The sequence below is a fragment of the Mytilus californianus genome, unplaced genomic scaffold (assembly GCF_021869535.1).
Source record: "Mytilus californianus isolate M0D057914Y unplaced genomic scaffold, xbMytCali1.0.p SCAF_14, whole genome shotgun sequence".
Classification (NCBI taxonomy): Eukaryota; Metazoa; Mollusca; class Bivalvia; order Mytilida; family Mytilidae; genus Mytilus; species Mytilus californianus.
Genome location: NW_026262626.1, coordinates 28,964,932 through 28,982,961, shown reverse-complemented (window position 1 = coordinate 28,982,961; position 18,030 = coordinate 28,964,932). Strand labels below are relative to the sequence as shown.

The window sequence follows — 18,030 nt, the reverse complement described above, 5'->3', positions numbered from 1 at the left end:
TAGATAATCCAGAGTTCTCTAAATATACTACCGAAATTTACCCAAAGGAACTTATTTTAAATAAATCTAACATAAACAGCAGTAGTTGTCTTTTTCTAGATTAAGACATTTCAATTTCTAAAGGGAAACTCCATACAAAAATTTACGACAAAAGAGACAATTTTTCATTCCCTATTGTTAAGTTTCCTTGTTTAGACGGCGATGTTCCTTTGGCTCCATCATACGGTGTTTATACAGTATATCCCAACTCGTTCGATATGCCCGTGTGTGTAGTGATATCATAGATTTTAACGAACGTAATCAATGTATCACTGGTAAATTATTATAATTATTATAATAAGTCAGGGATTTCGTTACCATAAATTACTTAAAATATTTACTAAATTCTTTCACAGATACAAAGATTTGATTAGTAAATTTGGCTGTACCTGTAGAAAACTTATTAAAAATGGTATTTCACATCCTAAATATTACGGTAATATTGTACTAAAAGCGCGGAAATTACTATGTGATCCGTGTAAACAAACTTATTAGTAAATGTTATCTTATAAATGTTGTAATAAGATCTTTGGATATTGTTTTCATGTTTTCATTGGCACTACCCTCGATTTTGTCATCAACAAATTAAAACATAACTAAATTTGAATTCTTTTCGAATGTATTTTTGGGATGTATATATACACATCCACGTTTATTTTCTATTTAGAAATTGTTATAAGGTTAAATCCTAACTATCCTACTGCCTGTCGTTACTTGTATTTTGGCATTGCACAAGTCATGTCTTCTTTGACTGTTCATGGCGTTAAAACACTAAATCTCTGCCTGGGATGTGTTTTAATTGATTTTAGTCTCTGATGCATGATTGTTTATTATTAATTGTTTTTGGCTTTTAACTAGCTTTCAGTAACTGCGAGTACTCTCAAATCGTACTTGCGTGTTAATTTGACCTGTTGACACAATTTGTAATGCATTTCTGTTATTCAGTGTTTACTTATTTTGTGTTACATCTCGTCTTACTATTTTTAATATGTACAACCTTTGATAATTATTTAGTATGACGTAAAAAAAATCCACTTCTGTACTCGTACTATGAATAACAAATTCATTTTGTTAAAAAATGTTTCTGTACTAACAACAAAATCATCATATTTAAATTTACCTGTGTACGTAACTTTATTTAACGCCATTTTGTCCTAGGTTAAAGTTGTCTTTTTGACCTTGGAACATCTTTTTATTTATATTGTGTCATAGATCAAACTTATTCGTTTGGTGTATATTTATTTGTTTGTGTGTATGTCTTTTTGATCGAGTTAAGCCATTTCAATTGATATTTTAGTGTGTGTCTTTTTATGTTGTAATGTTATACCACTGTTTCAGAAAAGAGGGGCGAAAGATACCAGAGGGACAGTCAAACTCATAGATCGAAAATAAACTGACAACGCCATGGCTAAAAAATGAAAAGACAAACAGACAAATAATAGTACACAAGACACAACATAGAAAACTAAAGACTAAGCAACACGAACCCCACAAAAAACTGGGGGTGATCTCCTGTGCTCCGGAAGGGTAAGCAGATCCTACTCCACATGTGGCACCCGTCGTGTTGCTCATGTTATTACAAATCCGGTAAATAGTCTAATTCGGTAGGTCACATTCGTGGTGAAAAGGTTAAAGTGAAGGTTGGCGCCTGTTAATTAAAACGTTTAAACCCGCTGCATTTTTATGCACCTGTCTTAAGTCAGGAGCCTGTTGTTCAGTGGTTGTCGTTTGTTGGTGTGGTTCATATGTGTTTTTCATTTCTCGTTTTCTATATAGATTAAACCGTTGGTTTTCCTGTTTGAATTGTTTTACACTAGTTTTTTTTTGTGCCCATTATATATTGCTGTTCGGTGTGAGCCAAGGCTCCATGTCGAAGGCCGTATATTGTTTATATTTTCCCTACTAATACCAATTTGGCGATCACCATTCCTTGCAAAAAAAAAAATCGTAATTTTATAACAATAACGTAAAACCTGTTTTGCTTTGCAGCTAAGAATGTGGGTGAATGATACACAAACACATTGGCTGCACTATCTTTTGGCCAAAACAAAATAACTAAAAAGAAATTATATACATTGACCATACAAAGAGAAATCAGAGATGAAATAAAAATTAAAAAGATGGACATGGATTGGTCACGCCTTCAGGAAAAAAACAAATGAACTCGATATCAGCTGTAATGTATACCTGAGACTACTATAACACTGTGTTATAGTAGTCTCAGTGTATACTTACGCGTACGCCATGGATTTATTTGTATATTGCAGAGACCAATTTATTTTTAGACGGAGCAAATAGCAAAATGTGGAGCTGTATCTAACATTTCATAGCAACAAGGTTTCATATCACCTAATCAAGAGCTACATTTGAAAAAAAGTAACCATTTTTAAATTATTTTTTTTTAACTGATTTTTCTTTAAACTCAGCAAATATTTATATAGTATATAAATGAATCATTGACCTCAGCAATAACGAGTTTTTATTTGATAATCATCTTATTTCATTTTTTCACTTTTTATTGGAACTAACAAAGATTATAATATAGCTGGCGTAATTTATTTGTGTCCCTTTTAATATTCGCGACTACTTTGTTCTGAGTTCGGAGTTGAGATATTTATTTTTGACAGAGATATTTGTTTGAAAATGGCTACCGCGGGACAACAACCAAAACCGAAAGGTATTTTAGCTTGAGAAAACTACACGGATATTTCTAAATAATTTAAGCTAGCATTTTTCGATTGACTAATTTATCAAAGCAACCTGCAGAACATAGCAAATTACATTAAGTGATCATTATATACTAGATTTCAATCATTCAACTAAGACTCTAGATCTGTCATGCACAAACAAGTTTTACATTTATAAAAATTTAAAGTTGTTTTACTAGTAGCAGTAGACATAAACTAAAGTCTCATTATATTACTCTTGACATGTTTTAAATAATTTATTGAACGTAAGAAGAATGTCATGCTTCTTTTAATACATGTATTGAATAAATGTATGATACCCTTTTTGTTAACAAACAAAAATAAATTAACTACAGACCTTTAAGGCTTTATCAGCTTATTGCTATTTGGGAATGCATACATGTATCAGGCAGACTTGAACATACAACAATTGCTATTTGGGAATGGATATTAGGGACACTTGAACATACAACAATAACTTTTCTTTTGTCGTAGCATACATTTTCTCATGTGACATAATAATTTTATGGGAACGTGTGATGTCCACAAGAATTGAAGCATCAAGAAGCTACAGGAAGACTTATTTAGTGCAAAGAATCAACAAGAAAACAAATTTATTTAACATCAAGAATCTAACTATTAATGAATTCACATAAACAAACATAGAAACATGCATTAAAGTGCATTTTTTAAATGTACATTCTATTCTTTAAACTAATAATGCAGACCTGCCAGCCTTCACTATTTATGGGGGATTTCCCCATGAGAGGTGTTGACCTGAATTTTTAAATTCTTTATTATATAAACTAAACACCTCAAAACAGGCATTCAAATGAGTAATCAGTCAGAGATATAACTCTATAGGGTTATTGAACAGATATATCATGTTATGGAGGGGTATTTGCGAAAAATACCAGTCAAGGGACTGTAAAATTTCCCGAGCCGCTAGGCGGGGGAAATTCGGTCCCAAGACTGGTATTTTTCGCAAATACCCCTCCATAACATGATACATGTATATCTGTTTAATTACACCAAATAGATTTGAATTGAAACTAATTCATTAACATATTTATGAATAATTTTGAGGATAAGAGGATATTATCATAGAACCACGGGAATTAAGCATGTACTAGTATGCGTTATTTCGCTTTTTTATGTAACGTCATATCCGAAAAATTTTGGCGGGAAAATGCTTGAGAGGGTAAAAAAGGAATATCCAAAATGGCAAATTCACTGGCAGTGGTGAAAAAACAGGCAAATTCGTTTGAAATGAGGAAAAAATATTAGAATATGCGAAAAATACACTGGCTATCAACGAAACAAAATCTGGCTTTCTTATATAAGGTGTAATTATACAGAAAATAACTTGTGTGTGTTATTACAGACACTTTCATGAGTTGTCTACTCTTTATTCCTTAAATTTTCTAAATCTGCAATAACATATGTTTGTTATTTGTAAAATAAATCAAACATATTTTTATTTATAATGGGCTCTAGGGAACTCTTGAGACTTTGCGCAGAAACTAAATGCATAACCTTGATAATTAATTTTTTAATTAAATTAATACATTTTTGATTAACCATGGTAAATCAATGAGACGAGGCTTTTAAGGGATAAACTTAGCTGTAATAACATAGCTTAGTTATTAAAGGAATGTAACTTATTATATGAGACACTTGGGAATTACTGGGAAGCTTGCGCAGAACCTCATTACATGCTCTGGTCATTATTTCTTACAATAAATTAAAATACATTGTAATTAAGCATGATGTATGTCAGAGAAAATGCTTTGGAGTGATATAGAGAAGCTGTGATAACACCCTTTAGTTATTACAGGCATATTTTTTCTGTAATAACATATAGGTGTACTATGCAAAATTGGCAAACTATAAACTGTTATATCTTTCTATAGTTAAGTATACATAAAGACAATAGTGATATCAATAGAACTTGTATGCATTTTAACTAAACTAGTGATGTATATTGTCCCTTTGAAACATGTAACATACATATGTTATCACAGTTCTTTGATTTTTTAGTCCACAATAACAAATGTATGTTATTTTTCTGTAATAACCCTATAGAGTTATATCCCTGACTGGTAATAAGGATACAAAAAATGTATATACATGTAAGCACATGCATACCCATTCAAACAATTCAAACAATATCGTAGTAGATTAAAAAGACTTATGACAATATAAGAGGAGCATTAGTTCCTCTTGCTCTTAAAATCTCCCATGAAGATTTTGAAAAGTTGGCAGGTATGTTTATGAATTCAAATAAACAAAGAAACATGCATTTAAGTGCATTTTTTAAATGTACATTCTATTCTATAATTATTCTATTCTATTCTGTACATGTATCAAAATGATTATAAATATTTCATTATACTGATGTTAAACACGCACTTGTCATGTTTATAGGGCATGGGTTCCCCTTTTCCTCTAACTTAATTTGTGTCTTATTAGTCCCCTACCGACGAAGTCGAAGGGGACTTTAGGTTTGCACTTTGTCTATCCGTAAGTCTGGCAAATCAGTTTTCCACACTTTTTTCTGCGTGCTTGAAGATATTAATTTGATATTTGGTGTATTGTTTTATCATGACAAGTTACAGATCAAGTTCGAATTTTGTTCAGGTCTGATGATTTTGTGCAGAGTTATTGTCCTTAAACTTAGAAAATTCACTCAAATGATCAGTTTTCCGCTCTTTTTTTGTCATGCTTGAAGATATTGATCTGATGATTGGTATATAGTTTTATCATGACAAGTTACAGATCAAGTTCAAATTTTGGTCTGGTCTAATGATTTTGTGTAGAGTTATGGTCCTTGGACTTAGAAAATTCACTCAAATAATCTATTTCCCACTTTAATTTCGTCATGCTTGAAGATATTGACTTAATATTTGTTATATAGTTTACACCGTGACAAGTTATAGATCAAGTTAGCATTTTGTTCCAGTACAATGAATTTTTAACGGGTAGTGGATTATGTATTGTCAGGCAATACTCACAGAATGCTTGTTTAATCATTAAAATAAATGTATTCTTGCTTTTATCATGTTTATCCATCGATACTTTATACATTACATAGTATTTAATATATCATTGTTGTAAATCAGTAACTTGAATTTCAACTTTAATTACTTTTAATCTTCAAACAACAATATATCATATGACATTTCAAAAATGATGCAATACACACACAATTATGTTCCAAATAAAATTATGCATATGTATTAATATTTCAGTTTTTTTTATTTGATTTGATTTATTTTAGCATGTTTAGTATAATATATATCACTGTTTGCATAATATGTCTATTTCCTGGACTAAGGCTTAAAAAGAATGAATTTTTCAAGTACATTGTAGTGTTATCGTTTATATTCTTTAAAGTTTTTGATGAATCAACTGTTAACTAGTTAATTGACTTTTCTTACAAATTTGTCTTCTTACATTTGTTGCTAAATTTTTCTGACAAGTCTTGTAGCTTAAATGCTTCTTGCTGCTAATAAGTGAGACCCGGTGAGTAACATGAGACCTGGTGATTAACAGAGTTATATTTATAGGTTCTGCACAACTGCAGTTTGAGCCAATATACTATAAATTCAGAAATTATTGCAAGGTTTTTGTTAATGTGACTAATGCAACAGAATGAGTATAGCAATAATAAGAACTCACATTCTATATCTGATACATATAACTGTATGCAGAGTTTCCTGAAATCACAATATTTAATCTCGCATTTTAGTCCATTCTTCAAAATTCGCAATAATAAATGCATGCAATAATTTCTGAATTTACAGTAACTTGATCTGAGTATATCTAAATCAGGCAATAAATTAACATTTCTCTTTGAAAACTTTTAATGAAATGTCAGTTTGTTACTTTTTATTTGTAAATGCAATCTAAAACTTTGCAGCTATAAGTAAGCAATACTGCTAAATATAATTTTTCAATGAATTTTACTTACAGTGAAAAAAATATTCCCTTATACTCATGATAACAGTAAACATTTTAAACAAAAATATTCAAATATTTCTTTATAACACCTGTAAAGCTTTATATTGCACTTCCAACATGTCCAAATAATAAGTAAGAAATTGTAATTTCGTGAAATTTTTTAAAAGGGAGATAATGTGGCAGAGCCTATATTAACCCAAACTGCAGATGTACTGAACCTAATTAAAGCTCGAATTTGGCAATTGAATTTATTCTTCTTTAGAATTTGCCTCACTTAAACTATTAATGTCATTTATAGCAGTATTTGTTACTAAAATACAGAATATATGTAAAGAGGAATAAAAGATGAGAAGTATATATATATATATATATACAAATTTTTGCACCTCATGTTTGCGGTATACCATCTTTTCCGCAAGTTTTTTGTTTTCTATTTGGTATTAGATTAAAATTAAGATCCATTTTGTTATATCTGTGATCCGTTTATTTGGCAATCGCCATGGCAGTCAGCAGGGTTTAAGAACAACCGTTGTTCGACCTGCTAGTCAAATGCGTTTTGTTAAAATATACTTTTTCACTTTTTGGTCTTTTGGAAAATGTTGTTTGTGCTGTATTTAGACCCCTCTACCAAGAAATTTGTTTTGCATGCACACGTATAAAAATTGCGGTTTTTATCCAACGCAATCATAGGTTTGAACGTTGTTTTCAATTTAGACTTGTTTATATTTTTTCGTTTGGGCTTGTATTATATTTGCCTTCGGGTTTATATGATCCGTTCATCCTATTTCGACTCTTCAAAATTCAAGAGTCAATCCCAAATTGAGGTAAATTATATGGCCTTCCAAATACCGTTTCGATTCCTAACATCACTGAAGAGACATTAATTGTCGAAATCCGGATATGGTGTACAAATTTTTGCACCTCATGTTTGCGGTATACCATCTTTTCCGCAAGTTTTTTGTTTTCTATTTGGTATTAGATTAAAATTAAGATCCATTTTGTTATATCTGTGATCCGTTTATTTGGCAATCGCCATGGCAGTCAGCAGGGTTTAAGAACATCCGTTGTTCGACCTGCTAGTCAAATGCGTTTTGTTAAAATATACTTTTTCACTTTTTGGTCTTTTGGAAAATGTTGTTTGTGCTGTATTTAGACCCCTCTACCAAGAAATTTGTTTTGCATGCACACGTATAAAAATTGCGGTTTTTATCCAACGCAATCATAGGTTTGAACGTTGTTTTCAATTTAGACTTGTATATATATATATATATATATATATAGATCAACGAGACAGCAACTCAAAGACACAAATAACAATAAAATAAATCTAAAAGTCTACATGAGGTCTTTATACAGTCTTCAACTATAGACTGGTCTTTATACAATAAGTAAGAGATGGAAGTTTGCATTTAATAAATTAATATATTTCAAATGTTCAAAGCATATACTCATATTTATGTTAAAAATTATTATCGTAATTATATTTGCCTTTTTTTCAGGGAGAATACAGTTAATTGTATCCTTTCAAGGTGAAAAGTCTCATTCATTTATATACAAATATTTTATCATGTTCATTTATGAAAATGTTTAACCTGCTCAACAGGATGAAAATCTAATGTAGCAACCAGGAACAGACCTTGTGATTAAATCAGTGGGTAATATAAAGATGAAAATTTCTTATTGAATAGCCCTACATGAAACTACAACACTAGATCAATAGATGTTCATGATGTTTGTTGCTTGTTTTCCCCTGTTTGTTGTTGAAATTGATATGATTCATACATGTTTTATATATACATATTATGCATATTATAAATGCAATAATATAGTATCAAGCTACTCAATTTTTTTATGTTATTTTTTATCGTGGAAAAACTTTTAGACCAAGAAATTATACGTTCGTTTAAATTTATGAATTATGTAAAATATATATAGTGAAAATTTGAAAGTAAAACATTTAGATATCTGAACATGCTGCAGACTAGAAGCCTAATTTTTGCTTACTGGAATGGAATTTCAAATTAGTGATAATAAGAAAAGCCAAGATTTTCATAAATTAATTTAATGTTAAGATATCAGGTGAGCAAAACATGTTCCTTATAGAAAAAAGTGATTGCCCAGTATAATTAGTATATGTATGAAGAAGTTACACCATGTACAGTACACATATTTTAAAGATGTCCTCACAATAAAAAGAATCCTTAACACATTCCAGAGATCTTCACTACCATACCAAGTTTTACTATATTTGAATGGATGGTACTTTGGATTCTTTTTCATTTGTGAAATACTCATTTTCATATTTAAAGGTAAGTGTTCATGATTGATTCTTATACCACACATATACCAGTATACATTGTTTATAAATTTATTTAGAAATCAATATGACAGTCTACAAATGATCACTTTTCTTTTTAATGTTGAATAAAACTTTATGTGAATAAATGGTTACACATATGTTTTTTTAAACTTTTGATACATGTTGCTTGCAAAATGATGTTTGGAATTTTAGCTTTTGCTTGTTTAATGTATTATGTTTGAAAAGATTTTTAAGCTGACCAATAAAATTTATATGGAACTTATAAAAGCAAATCAGTGTGTCTGTCTACCTTAGGACTATTGATAACATGTTATAGTCTGTCTACCTTAGGACTATTGATAACATGTTATACACAAACAATAAATAATAGAAAATGATATAATTTTACTAGTAATGATATTATTTTACTAGTAATGATATTATTTTACTAGTAATGATATTATTTTAGGAGAATCATTACCCTATGCTGAAAATGTGTTACCTGCTGAAGTCATACTGGTTTTCCTGCTAGCAGCAATTGAAGCTCTCAGAATTTTCTTTGGTAACTTATTTACTAGAATTTTAATTTTAACACTGTTTAGAAATATATTGTTTTTATTATTTAGATATGTAGATTTGATTTTGATTTGATTTTTGGTGTTTTAACGCCACTTTTAAGCACCGCTTTTGGGCTATTTCGTGGCGGCCAGTTTTTATGGTGGAGGAAGCCGGAGTGCCCGGAGAAAACCACCGACCTTTGATAGAAAAACTGACAATCCTAGTCAATTAAGATTGGAGTCGAGTGCACCCGCACGAGCGGGGTTCGAACTCACAACCTCAGTGTTGACTGGCTAGTGATTACAGTAGTAACTACCCCCGGTACTTAGACCACTCGGCCACGAGCGGGGTTCGAACTCACAACCTCAGTGTTGACTGGCTAGTGATTACAGTAGTAACTACCCCCGGTACTTAGACCACTCTGCCACCGAGGCCCCCTAGATATGTAGATGTTATATTATTGAATTATAGATAATGTGCATGTGTGATAAGATCAAAATGCGAGTTTTAATAATCCAGCTTTCTGAAGCAAGGATACACAGTACTCATTGATATAAAAATAAGGAGATGTGGTATGATTGCCAATGAGACAAATATCCACCAAAGATAGAGGATGAGGATGTAAACAACTATAGGTCACAGTACTGCCTTCAACAATGAGCAAAGATAGTTACTGAATGTTCATCTTCCAGGATATTGCATTGCAACTGTTAAACATTTTTTAGAGAATCTTAAGTACCTCATAATATTTTGTACACCTCATTATTTTTTTGGGGGTCAAAACGATCTTTTGGGTTTCCACAGTAAACCATGTACTTTGCAATTTCTATAAGATAGGGTAGGCGTAGGCATTCTTGTATCTACAATTCCTCTTTAATCAATGACTGTAACTAGTTAAAATTTACAGAATCTTTCTAATAAAATGTTGTTTTACAGCTAGTTATTTCTTTTTTGTCCTAATGGTATTTGTTGTTTACTTATAGCAATCATTGATTTGCCTAACAAATAAGAAAGCTTAAATTCTAGAAACTAATGTATTATTAAAGGCCTTATATTGACCTCAAGATGTCATATTTTTTGGTGTTGTTGGGTTGCAGTCCCATTAGCAGTTAATCCATATATTCTATTCATTTTCACAGCTTCAATAAACATTTTGTAGTTATTAATTCATTTTCAGAAGAAGAATTGTATTTGTTTTATATGGATCTTTATTTTTTTTTAGCTCAGAAAGGTAACCTAACAGAAAGAATAGTTGGTGTATTAGTATCTATATTACTAAGTATACCTGCTGTTCTTGGAGCTTTATATTTAATACTGTGGCAGACCTATGTCTTGAGAGTTGATGTAATATTAGCATCAATCCAGGTTGTGTTGATAGGACTGGAACTCATCTTTGGAATTATATCTATGATCACATTTGCAAGGTATGTATGAAAACATGTTATCAAAATGGAAGTATCAATACTACCAAACACATGCATTTATGATTTTACAATTGAAGAGAAAAAAACAGTTTTCTCTCAAAACTTGCCAGTAATTGTTGATATTACTTCTTAATTTGCCTACTTGCCACCAAAAGAATCAACTTTTGGTGAAGTATATTACAAAAGTGCTTCAGCTTTTGATCAGTCATTTTTTAAAACCCTGAAATGAATGGAAAGCATTGAAGCTAGCCGCTTTTCAGTTCTTGGAGAAATTTCTGTAATAAAGATAAGCAGGAAAATGATAAATGAAACAACACAAAAATAAAATGATAAGACATTTATGGTACATATTTCATTTTTTCATTATGTGAAATAAAAATATACTTTAGTAAGAATGTTCTTAGATAATTAGGATTCTTTATTCTGACACAGAAGTAAAATAAATTGTTTGGGAAATCCTTTCCTTTGTCTGATAGCACTTCAGCTGTTGTTGATAGTATGTGATTGAGCTATCAATCAATCATGGTCAACGCTAAAGACAACAATATTCTATAAATACTGCTTAACCTAGTGAAATTGTTCAAAATATTGAATTTCAAATTAATAGATATGTTTTGTTTTTTTTTAATTTCAGAGCTACGCCATATTAGAGAACTTTAATGTGGTTCATCTTTGACAGTTATCTGACCTGGTGCTGAGGAAGGATATACATGCACTATAAGATTCATTTATGAGTCACCCAAATTTATCAGAAAAATTATTTTTTTTGAGCCTTGAGTAATTTGTAGACTAAACTTAGCTTGTTACTAGTCTTAATGAAGATCCTCAAGGTTAGCTCTCTATCTTCTTATCATTAATACATGCTCAGTAGTTCTCTAATATTTTATTCTTCCACATCTGATGTGTTATCAGATGCCAGTTGCATATAATGGTATTTTGTCATTGACAATTCAAGTGTGATTGATTTCCAGGCAAATGAAATGTAAATGTACCAGAAGTGATAAAGGAATCTGTTATACTTGAATTCAGAATGACAGACTTTAGAAAATTAAAGTCCAGGAATCAAAAATTGTCTTACAGCAAGATTATCATATACCGTCCTATAAAGATATAGTTTATTCATTCATTTTGTGATAAACATTTATTTTGTAAGATATTGTACATTAACATTTAGATTTAATATTTTGTATATATGATAATAGTAAATAATAAATATTTATTGAAATGAAAAGATACAGTTTCTTCTTATTTTGATTTGATGAACAACTTAGAATCTATTAGTCACCAAATTTAACAGAAAAATTACTTTCTGACATCTTAAGACACAGCCTTCTTCAAAGAATTTTGATCCTTGAGTTATTTGTAGGAATATAAACTTAGCTTGCTTAGATTTGGCTCTTCTTTATGTAGTTTTTTTTTTTTTATTAGATTTTCAACATTTGTATTAGATTTTGGATTTTCAAATATTTTGACCTCGAACAGCACTGAAGAAACATTAATTGTCGAAATGCACATTTGGGAATTGGTATCGTTTATGTTATTAGAATTACTACAGATGAATAAAACAATGCTTTCTAAGCAGGTGATTAGTTTGTATAGATTAAATGATATTTGTCAACAATTCACAACTAATATGTCATGTTACAGAAACATTCAGTCAAGACTTATTGTCAAAATGGTGGTCAGTGTATTTGGTTCAACTTTTCAATAATCGTTCCAATGATTCAGATTGAAGAAGCTTCTGTAGTGATTGACATAAGTTATACAGAAACAGCTTTCAAAAAAAAAACTGATATGCATTCTTGTTATCTAGATAGTTATGTCTGCATGTGAAAAAAAAGAGGGATTTCCAGTAATACCCAGTTTGTCTTCCCTAAATTGATTTTGAGCAAAATTTACCTCTCATTGTCGAATAGAAGAGTCCATATTGGGAATTTTCAACACTTTTTTCAATATACTTTGTACTGCTTAATTAAAGCATCAGTAGCTATAGTTTACCACTGTTCAAACATCTGATAAATATTTTGTGTAGACAGAAAGTATATCATATATATTTATTCAGTATTACTGTTAAAAAATTCTCAGCTTTGCTTAATAACATAAACGGTACCAATTTTTCTGCACCAGATGCGCATTTCGACAATCAACGTCTCTTCAGTGATGCTCAGGGCCAAAATATTTAAAAATCAAAGGTTATTAAAACATGAAGAGCTATAACCCAATCAGGACAAAAAAGTATAGCCAAAGCTGAGCAAGGAATCAGAGCTTTGCATGAGGGAGATACATTCCTTAATTTTAAATAATTTCTGAAATTTTGTAACAGCAAATTTTAATAACACAAAATCCGTATTTTCATGCCAGTACCAAAGTACTGGCTACTGGGCTGGTGATACCCTCGGGGACTATCAGTCCACCAGCAGAGGCATTGACCCAGTGGTAGTAATAACATAAATGGTACCAATTTTTCTGCACTAGATGCACATTTCGACAATCAATGTCTCTTCAGTGATGCTCGGGGCCAAAATATTTGAAAATCCAAAGCTTATTAAAACATGAAGAGCTATAACCCAATCAGGACAAAAAAGTATAGCCAAAGCTAAGCAAGGAATCAGAGCTTTGCATGAGGGAGATACATTCCTTAATTTTAAATAATTTTGTAACAGCAAATTTTAATAACCCAAAATCCGTATTTTCATTGTATGTCAATTAAAATCAGGAAATACAAAAAAAATGCAAAATAACAAAATGGAGACACCGTTCAAGCTATCAATAGGTGTCAAACCACCAATTCACCCACTCACACTTAGAACATTAGTAAAAGTAGTCCCTATAGAAAGGTTTCAAATGACAGAATTTGAGTTTGAGTTATTCCCCTTGTCCGCCATTTTGGAGGTATAAACGATTGATTTTCTTATCTGACTAACCAACTTGATACATGCAATACACATATCCTTACTAGAAGGAAATGATGAATTAAGCAAGGCTAAAAGAAATAAAACTGGTTCAGAAAACCTTTTGCTATAGTCTAGTGGTCAGTATAACAAGTTGAATTTGGCTGATTTATGAAGGAATTTGCACAAAGGGGACAAAAGGGAAGTAACTCTTGCTCAAATTGTTTCAATCGAAACCTATCTATTCTAACAACAAAAGTCATTTTGATGTTGTTTACTTGAACTAGCAAATGAATTTACATGAATGAAACCTTTGCTGTATGAGAAATAAATTTTGTCCATATTTGTAATATGCATACAGATGATTTTAAGTATTATGATTTAAATCGAAGGAGTCCATGAAAATATTTCAAGACATCAACTTATAAGTAAATGAAAAGTTGAATATTGAAATGGAATCGTTATATGATGTTGACGTTTGCTGGTTGGTAATCCATGTTAAAGAATCATTACAACAACAATATGGATCCGTAGGCGATGTGTTGAACGCCAAGATTTCTGCTCCAATTAAGCACAACCACTCTTTTTCAAGTGAAAGTTTTACTTGCCCGCCCTTCGTCCTTATTTGACCTACTTTGCAAACAACTTTGATTGACCACTTTAATCTCTTTCTGAATTTACATGAAATGCTTGCCTCTGGACGTCAAAGCAACAATCAATGAATTGTTTTAAAGCTTAACCCGTGATTACAGATGAAAAGTTTGTAGATTTATTTAGAGATGGAATTGATTTTCTTTTCTAAGATCCTTAAATATGATTATTTTTTTCATCATGAAATATTGATTAACATCCAAAAAAATAAATTGTACAGTCAATCACACGAGGAACTGCGGTGCGTATCATAAAACATAGTTAGATGTCTCAAAATTAACAAAATTGATATACTTAGTAGACATTAGGTAAGGGTTTTGACAGTTTAGACCCAAGAAGATACTAATTATTAAAAAAAAACTAGTAAAATAGAGATTTCTATACCAGGTGAATGCGACCTTGGACCGATAGACAAGTCCTAGATGCGACGCTCATTAGCATGCTCTTGATGACATAAAGAAGCCAATTTGTCCAACACTTTTTTCCAATTTACATCTGATAAAAAGACGTACTACTGTCAAAAAGAAGAGACTACATTTTATTTTTAACCTAACAGACTGGCAAACGCATTGTTTAATGCCGCCATGTTTCATGATACATTAACCAAGAGTTCTGTTCAAGGATTATTCTAGAAAATTCAAATATGGCTCTAACCCAAGTCTTAAATTCAACAGAAACTCTAAAAATAGGTACATTTCTCTCGTAGTCTATACTGCATTTAAACACCTATGACCATCGGAAAACTCGAACCATTGGTGTTAAATATTTTCTTTTACCTAATGTCTCTACAAAACGGCAATATGACACACTTTATATCAAAATTTATAATTTTTTTTAGACAACACGTACATAAAAAAAATCGACTTTTCTACATGATGGATATCATCCATTGCCTTGGACAAATGAGATAATACCCCCAGTCATGTTTGACTGAGTTAACATTTTGATTTTTTGGTCTGTCAAAATTGCCAGGATTAATCTAATAATGGAGACAAAATCGACTGTTTCTAGGTTAAAAGAAACAGCACCTTCTATGCCAACATCTTAAAAAAGCTAATTTACAAATCGACTTCTCAACAATGCATATTATCATTGATTTTCTGTTTTACCGTATCACTTATAACATGTAGCAGAGTCTTTCACTATAAGAAATAGGATAAATCATTATCGTTACAGAAACTAAATGATTTAAACCACTCTTAACAACGCCCATACCTAGGTGAAATTCACGATAACACTAAATATAAACTTTCTTCCTCTAAAATCTTATTTCATGAAACTTCAAACAATTTGGGGATGGACCTGTCAATAAATCTGTGGAGAAAGCCCTCACATAAACACAAATATAATTATATATTGTTCTCATTCAAGATCTGCATTCACATTCCACAATAAAAAAAAAAACAATACAGCAAGACTCGAAGAATTAAGTGGATGTGAATAAAAAAAACCAAGATGATGATATTGCGTAAATTACTAAAACTCAAAGACATCTTTATGCAACATATTCTTAAGCAATAATCAACTTTCTATCAATTTGGCAAGTATAAATCACCCGCTTCTTTAAAAAAGAGTAATTTCAATCAATTACTCAATAGGACATATAGTTTTTCAGCAATCAGTATTGCTGGATGTATAAATTCGTATTTTTTTCTTGATGATTAGGTTAGCTGGATGAATGTTGTCTTACAACGCCAGTGCTGCGGGAAGCTGACAAGACTTCCTTGGATTAAATGTTATTGTCCCCCGCGTGTCGCGGCACGGGGGATATGGTTATGGTATATGTCCGTCCGAAACACATCAATACTCAGAAACCGTTTGACATAAATCTCTCGTACTTGGTAGGATTATTTGTCGTTATATCATCTTGACCGTGCTCTATCGTCTGTTTGAGCTTTTACTGGAGTTTTGAGACTTTGGTCAATTTTGTCGAGAATGCGATATTTATGTCGCGAAAGCGAGACACAGTGATCCACTTCTGGTACCCGGCTGTTATTTGACATTATTATTGTTACATTTGTATATTCCGTAAGCATACAGAATATTTTACGGAGGGAAAAGAGAGAAACAAACCAATAGCGATCCTAGATTTCGTCATCGTCGTCGTCCGCGGCGTCAACATTTATGTTCAGTCTGTGATTAAAGATTTTATAGACATCAATAATTTTGTCAAATCTTTATGTTAGAAGCTTTTTTATGACCAAAAGACAGTATCCAGAGCAAAATTTTGAAAGTATTTATTTTCATTTTTCCGTATTTAACTTTTGAATGGACTCTCTTTTTTTTCAGTTAACATTTAAATACAGATTAAGGTTACAGTTTTTCAGTCATTTATTATAACTTTGTCAAACCTTCATGGGATTTACATAAGTTAAACAGAAGCATTTTTGTGATCAAAATGAAAACCGTATCCAGATTAGAATAAGCCCTTTTTTTTAAAAATTTTCCCCGTCTTATTACTGATTAAATGACTTATTTTTTTTGCCATTTTTTAACAAGCTGATACAGTGTGGGAAGTTTGTTATATATCAATTGTAACACGAATGGTAATTTTTCCTTTGATCTTCGAGTGAGTTAACTTCGGTTATCTTTAGAGGAGTGCGTTAACTTGGGCTGAATGATTATTTAGTTATTGCTAAAAAAAGGAAAGGGGGGGGGGGCTTACCCTAACACTAACCAAACTTGTGAACCTGACCCTTAATCAAAAATGGTTCCCTATACTTGAAACAAATGAATGCTCGAGGAGAGCTACAAAAAGGAATAACGTACGTAAAACAGATGCTTTCATTTGCACTGTATCTTTTCAGCGTTTGGTTCGGGCCCCAAAGAGATAGCATCTAAGTATTGGCACCATAGTCCCTAAAAAAATAAGGAGCAATATAAATAGGGAGGATTGGGGGGGACTAATAATGTGGATTAATGGAACTATTTTGTATAAATAGATTATTAATACACAATACGTTTTTGTGCAATGCCTGTACATATTATTTTATATTATATTAATTTGGAATCCCTGTCTATTATTTTGTCCAATCAGCATGATGGGGATTTCCCAGTTACTGCTGCATGTGAAATCTCGTTTACTAATTGCTTTTTCGAGATCATACTAATTAACCAATCAAAATTAACATTGCATTTGAATTAACCAATCAGCGCTTAAGTAACAGGGCTTTTGTTTTAGATACAAGCGCCTAATTATTCTGAAAGCAACGCTTGCTTTGAGCAGACATTCGAATTTTTAGCGATATTGATAAATTGGTGGATACTTATTTTTATCGTGTCAATATATTTATATTGACACGATAAAAACAAGTATCCACCAATTTATTCAACAACAAAAAATGTCACTAGATTTTTAGTCGTTTCATTTCCTCCACTTTTAAAGGTATATCTCCGTGAATTGAGCATGCTTAAAATTTAAAATATTTATCTCTTGACCTTAATCAACAGCCCAACTATTAATCGATCATTTGCATGGTGTTGTGAACGGCAGAATACCTTCACAATAAGTATAAAAA

At 31.3% G+C, this 18,030-nt stretch overlaps 2 protein-coding genes across 2 annotated transcripts in view; both read left to right on the top strand.

The window, feature by feature from the left end:
- The window catches only part of LOC127724703 (E3 ubiquitin-protein ligase parkin-like), a 558,693-nt gene that overhangs the window by 419,989 nt on the left and 120,674 nt on the right, over positions 1 to 18,030 (top strand). The gene's annotated exons all lie outside the window — the stretch shown is intronic.
- LOC127724748 (transmembrane protein 216-like) lies at positions 2,596 to 12,201 on the top strand. Its single transcript, XM_052231845.1, has 6 exons — positions 2,596 to 2,716; positions 8,189 to 8,205; positions 8,905 to 8,998; positions 9,458 to 9,550; positions 10,769 to 10,970; positions 11,605 to 12,201. The coding sequence occupies exons 1-6, from the start codon at positions 2,683 to 2,685 to the stop codon at positions 11,618 to 11,620; spliced, it is 456 nt and encodes a 151-aa protein (XP_052087805.1). The 5' UTR covers positions 2,596 to 2,682; the 3' UTR covers positions 11,621 to 12,201.

Coding starts and splice junctions, on each gene's coding strand:
- LOC127724748 (XM_052231845.1), top strand. CDS start 2,683: ATGGCTACCGCGGGACAACAACCAAAACCGAAAG. Junction 8,999..9,457: donor ACTCATTTTCATATTTAAAG/GTAAGTGTTCAT, acceptor ATATTATTTTAG/GAGAATCATTACCCTATGCT. Junction 9,551..10,768: donor AGCTCTCAGAATTTTCTTTG/GTAACTTATTTA, acceptor ATTTTTTTTTAG/CTCAGAAAGGTAACCTAACA.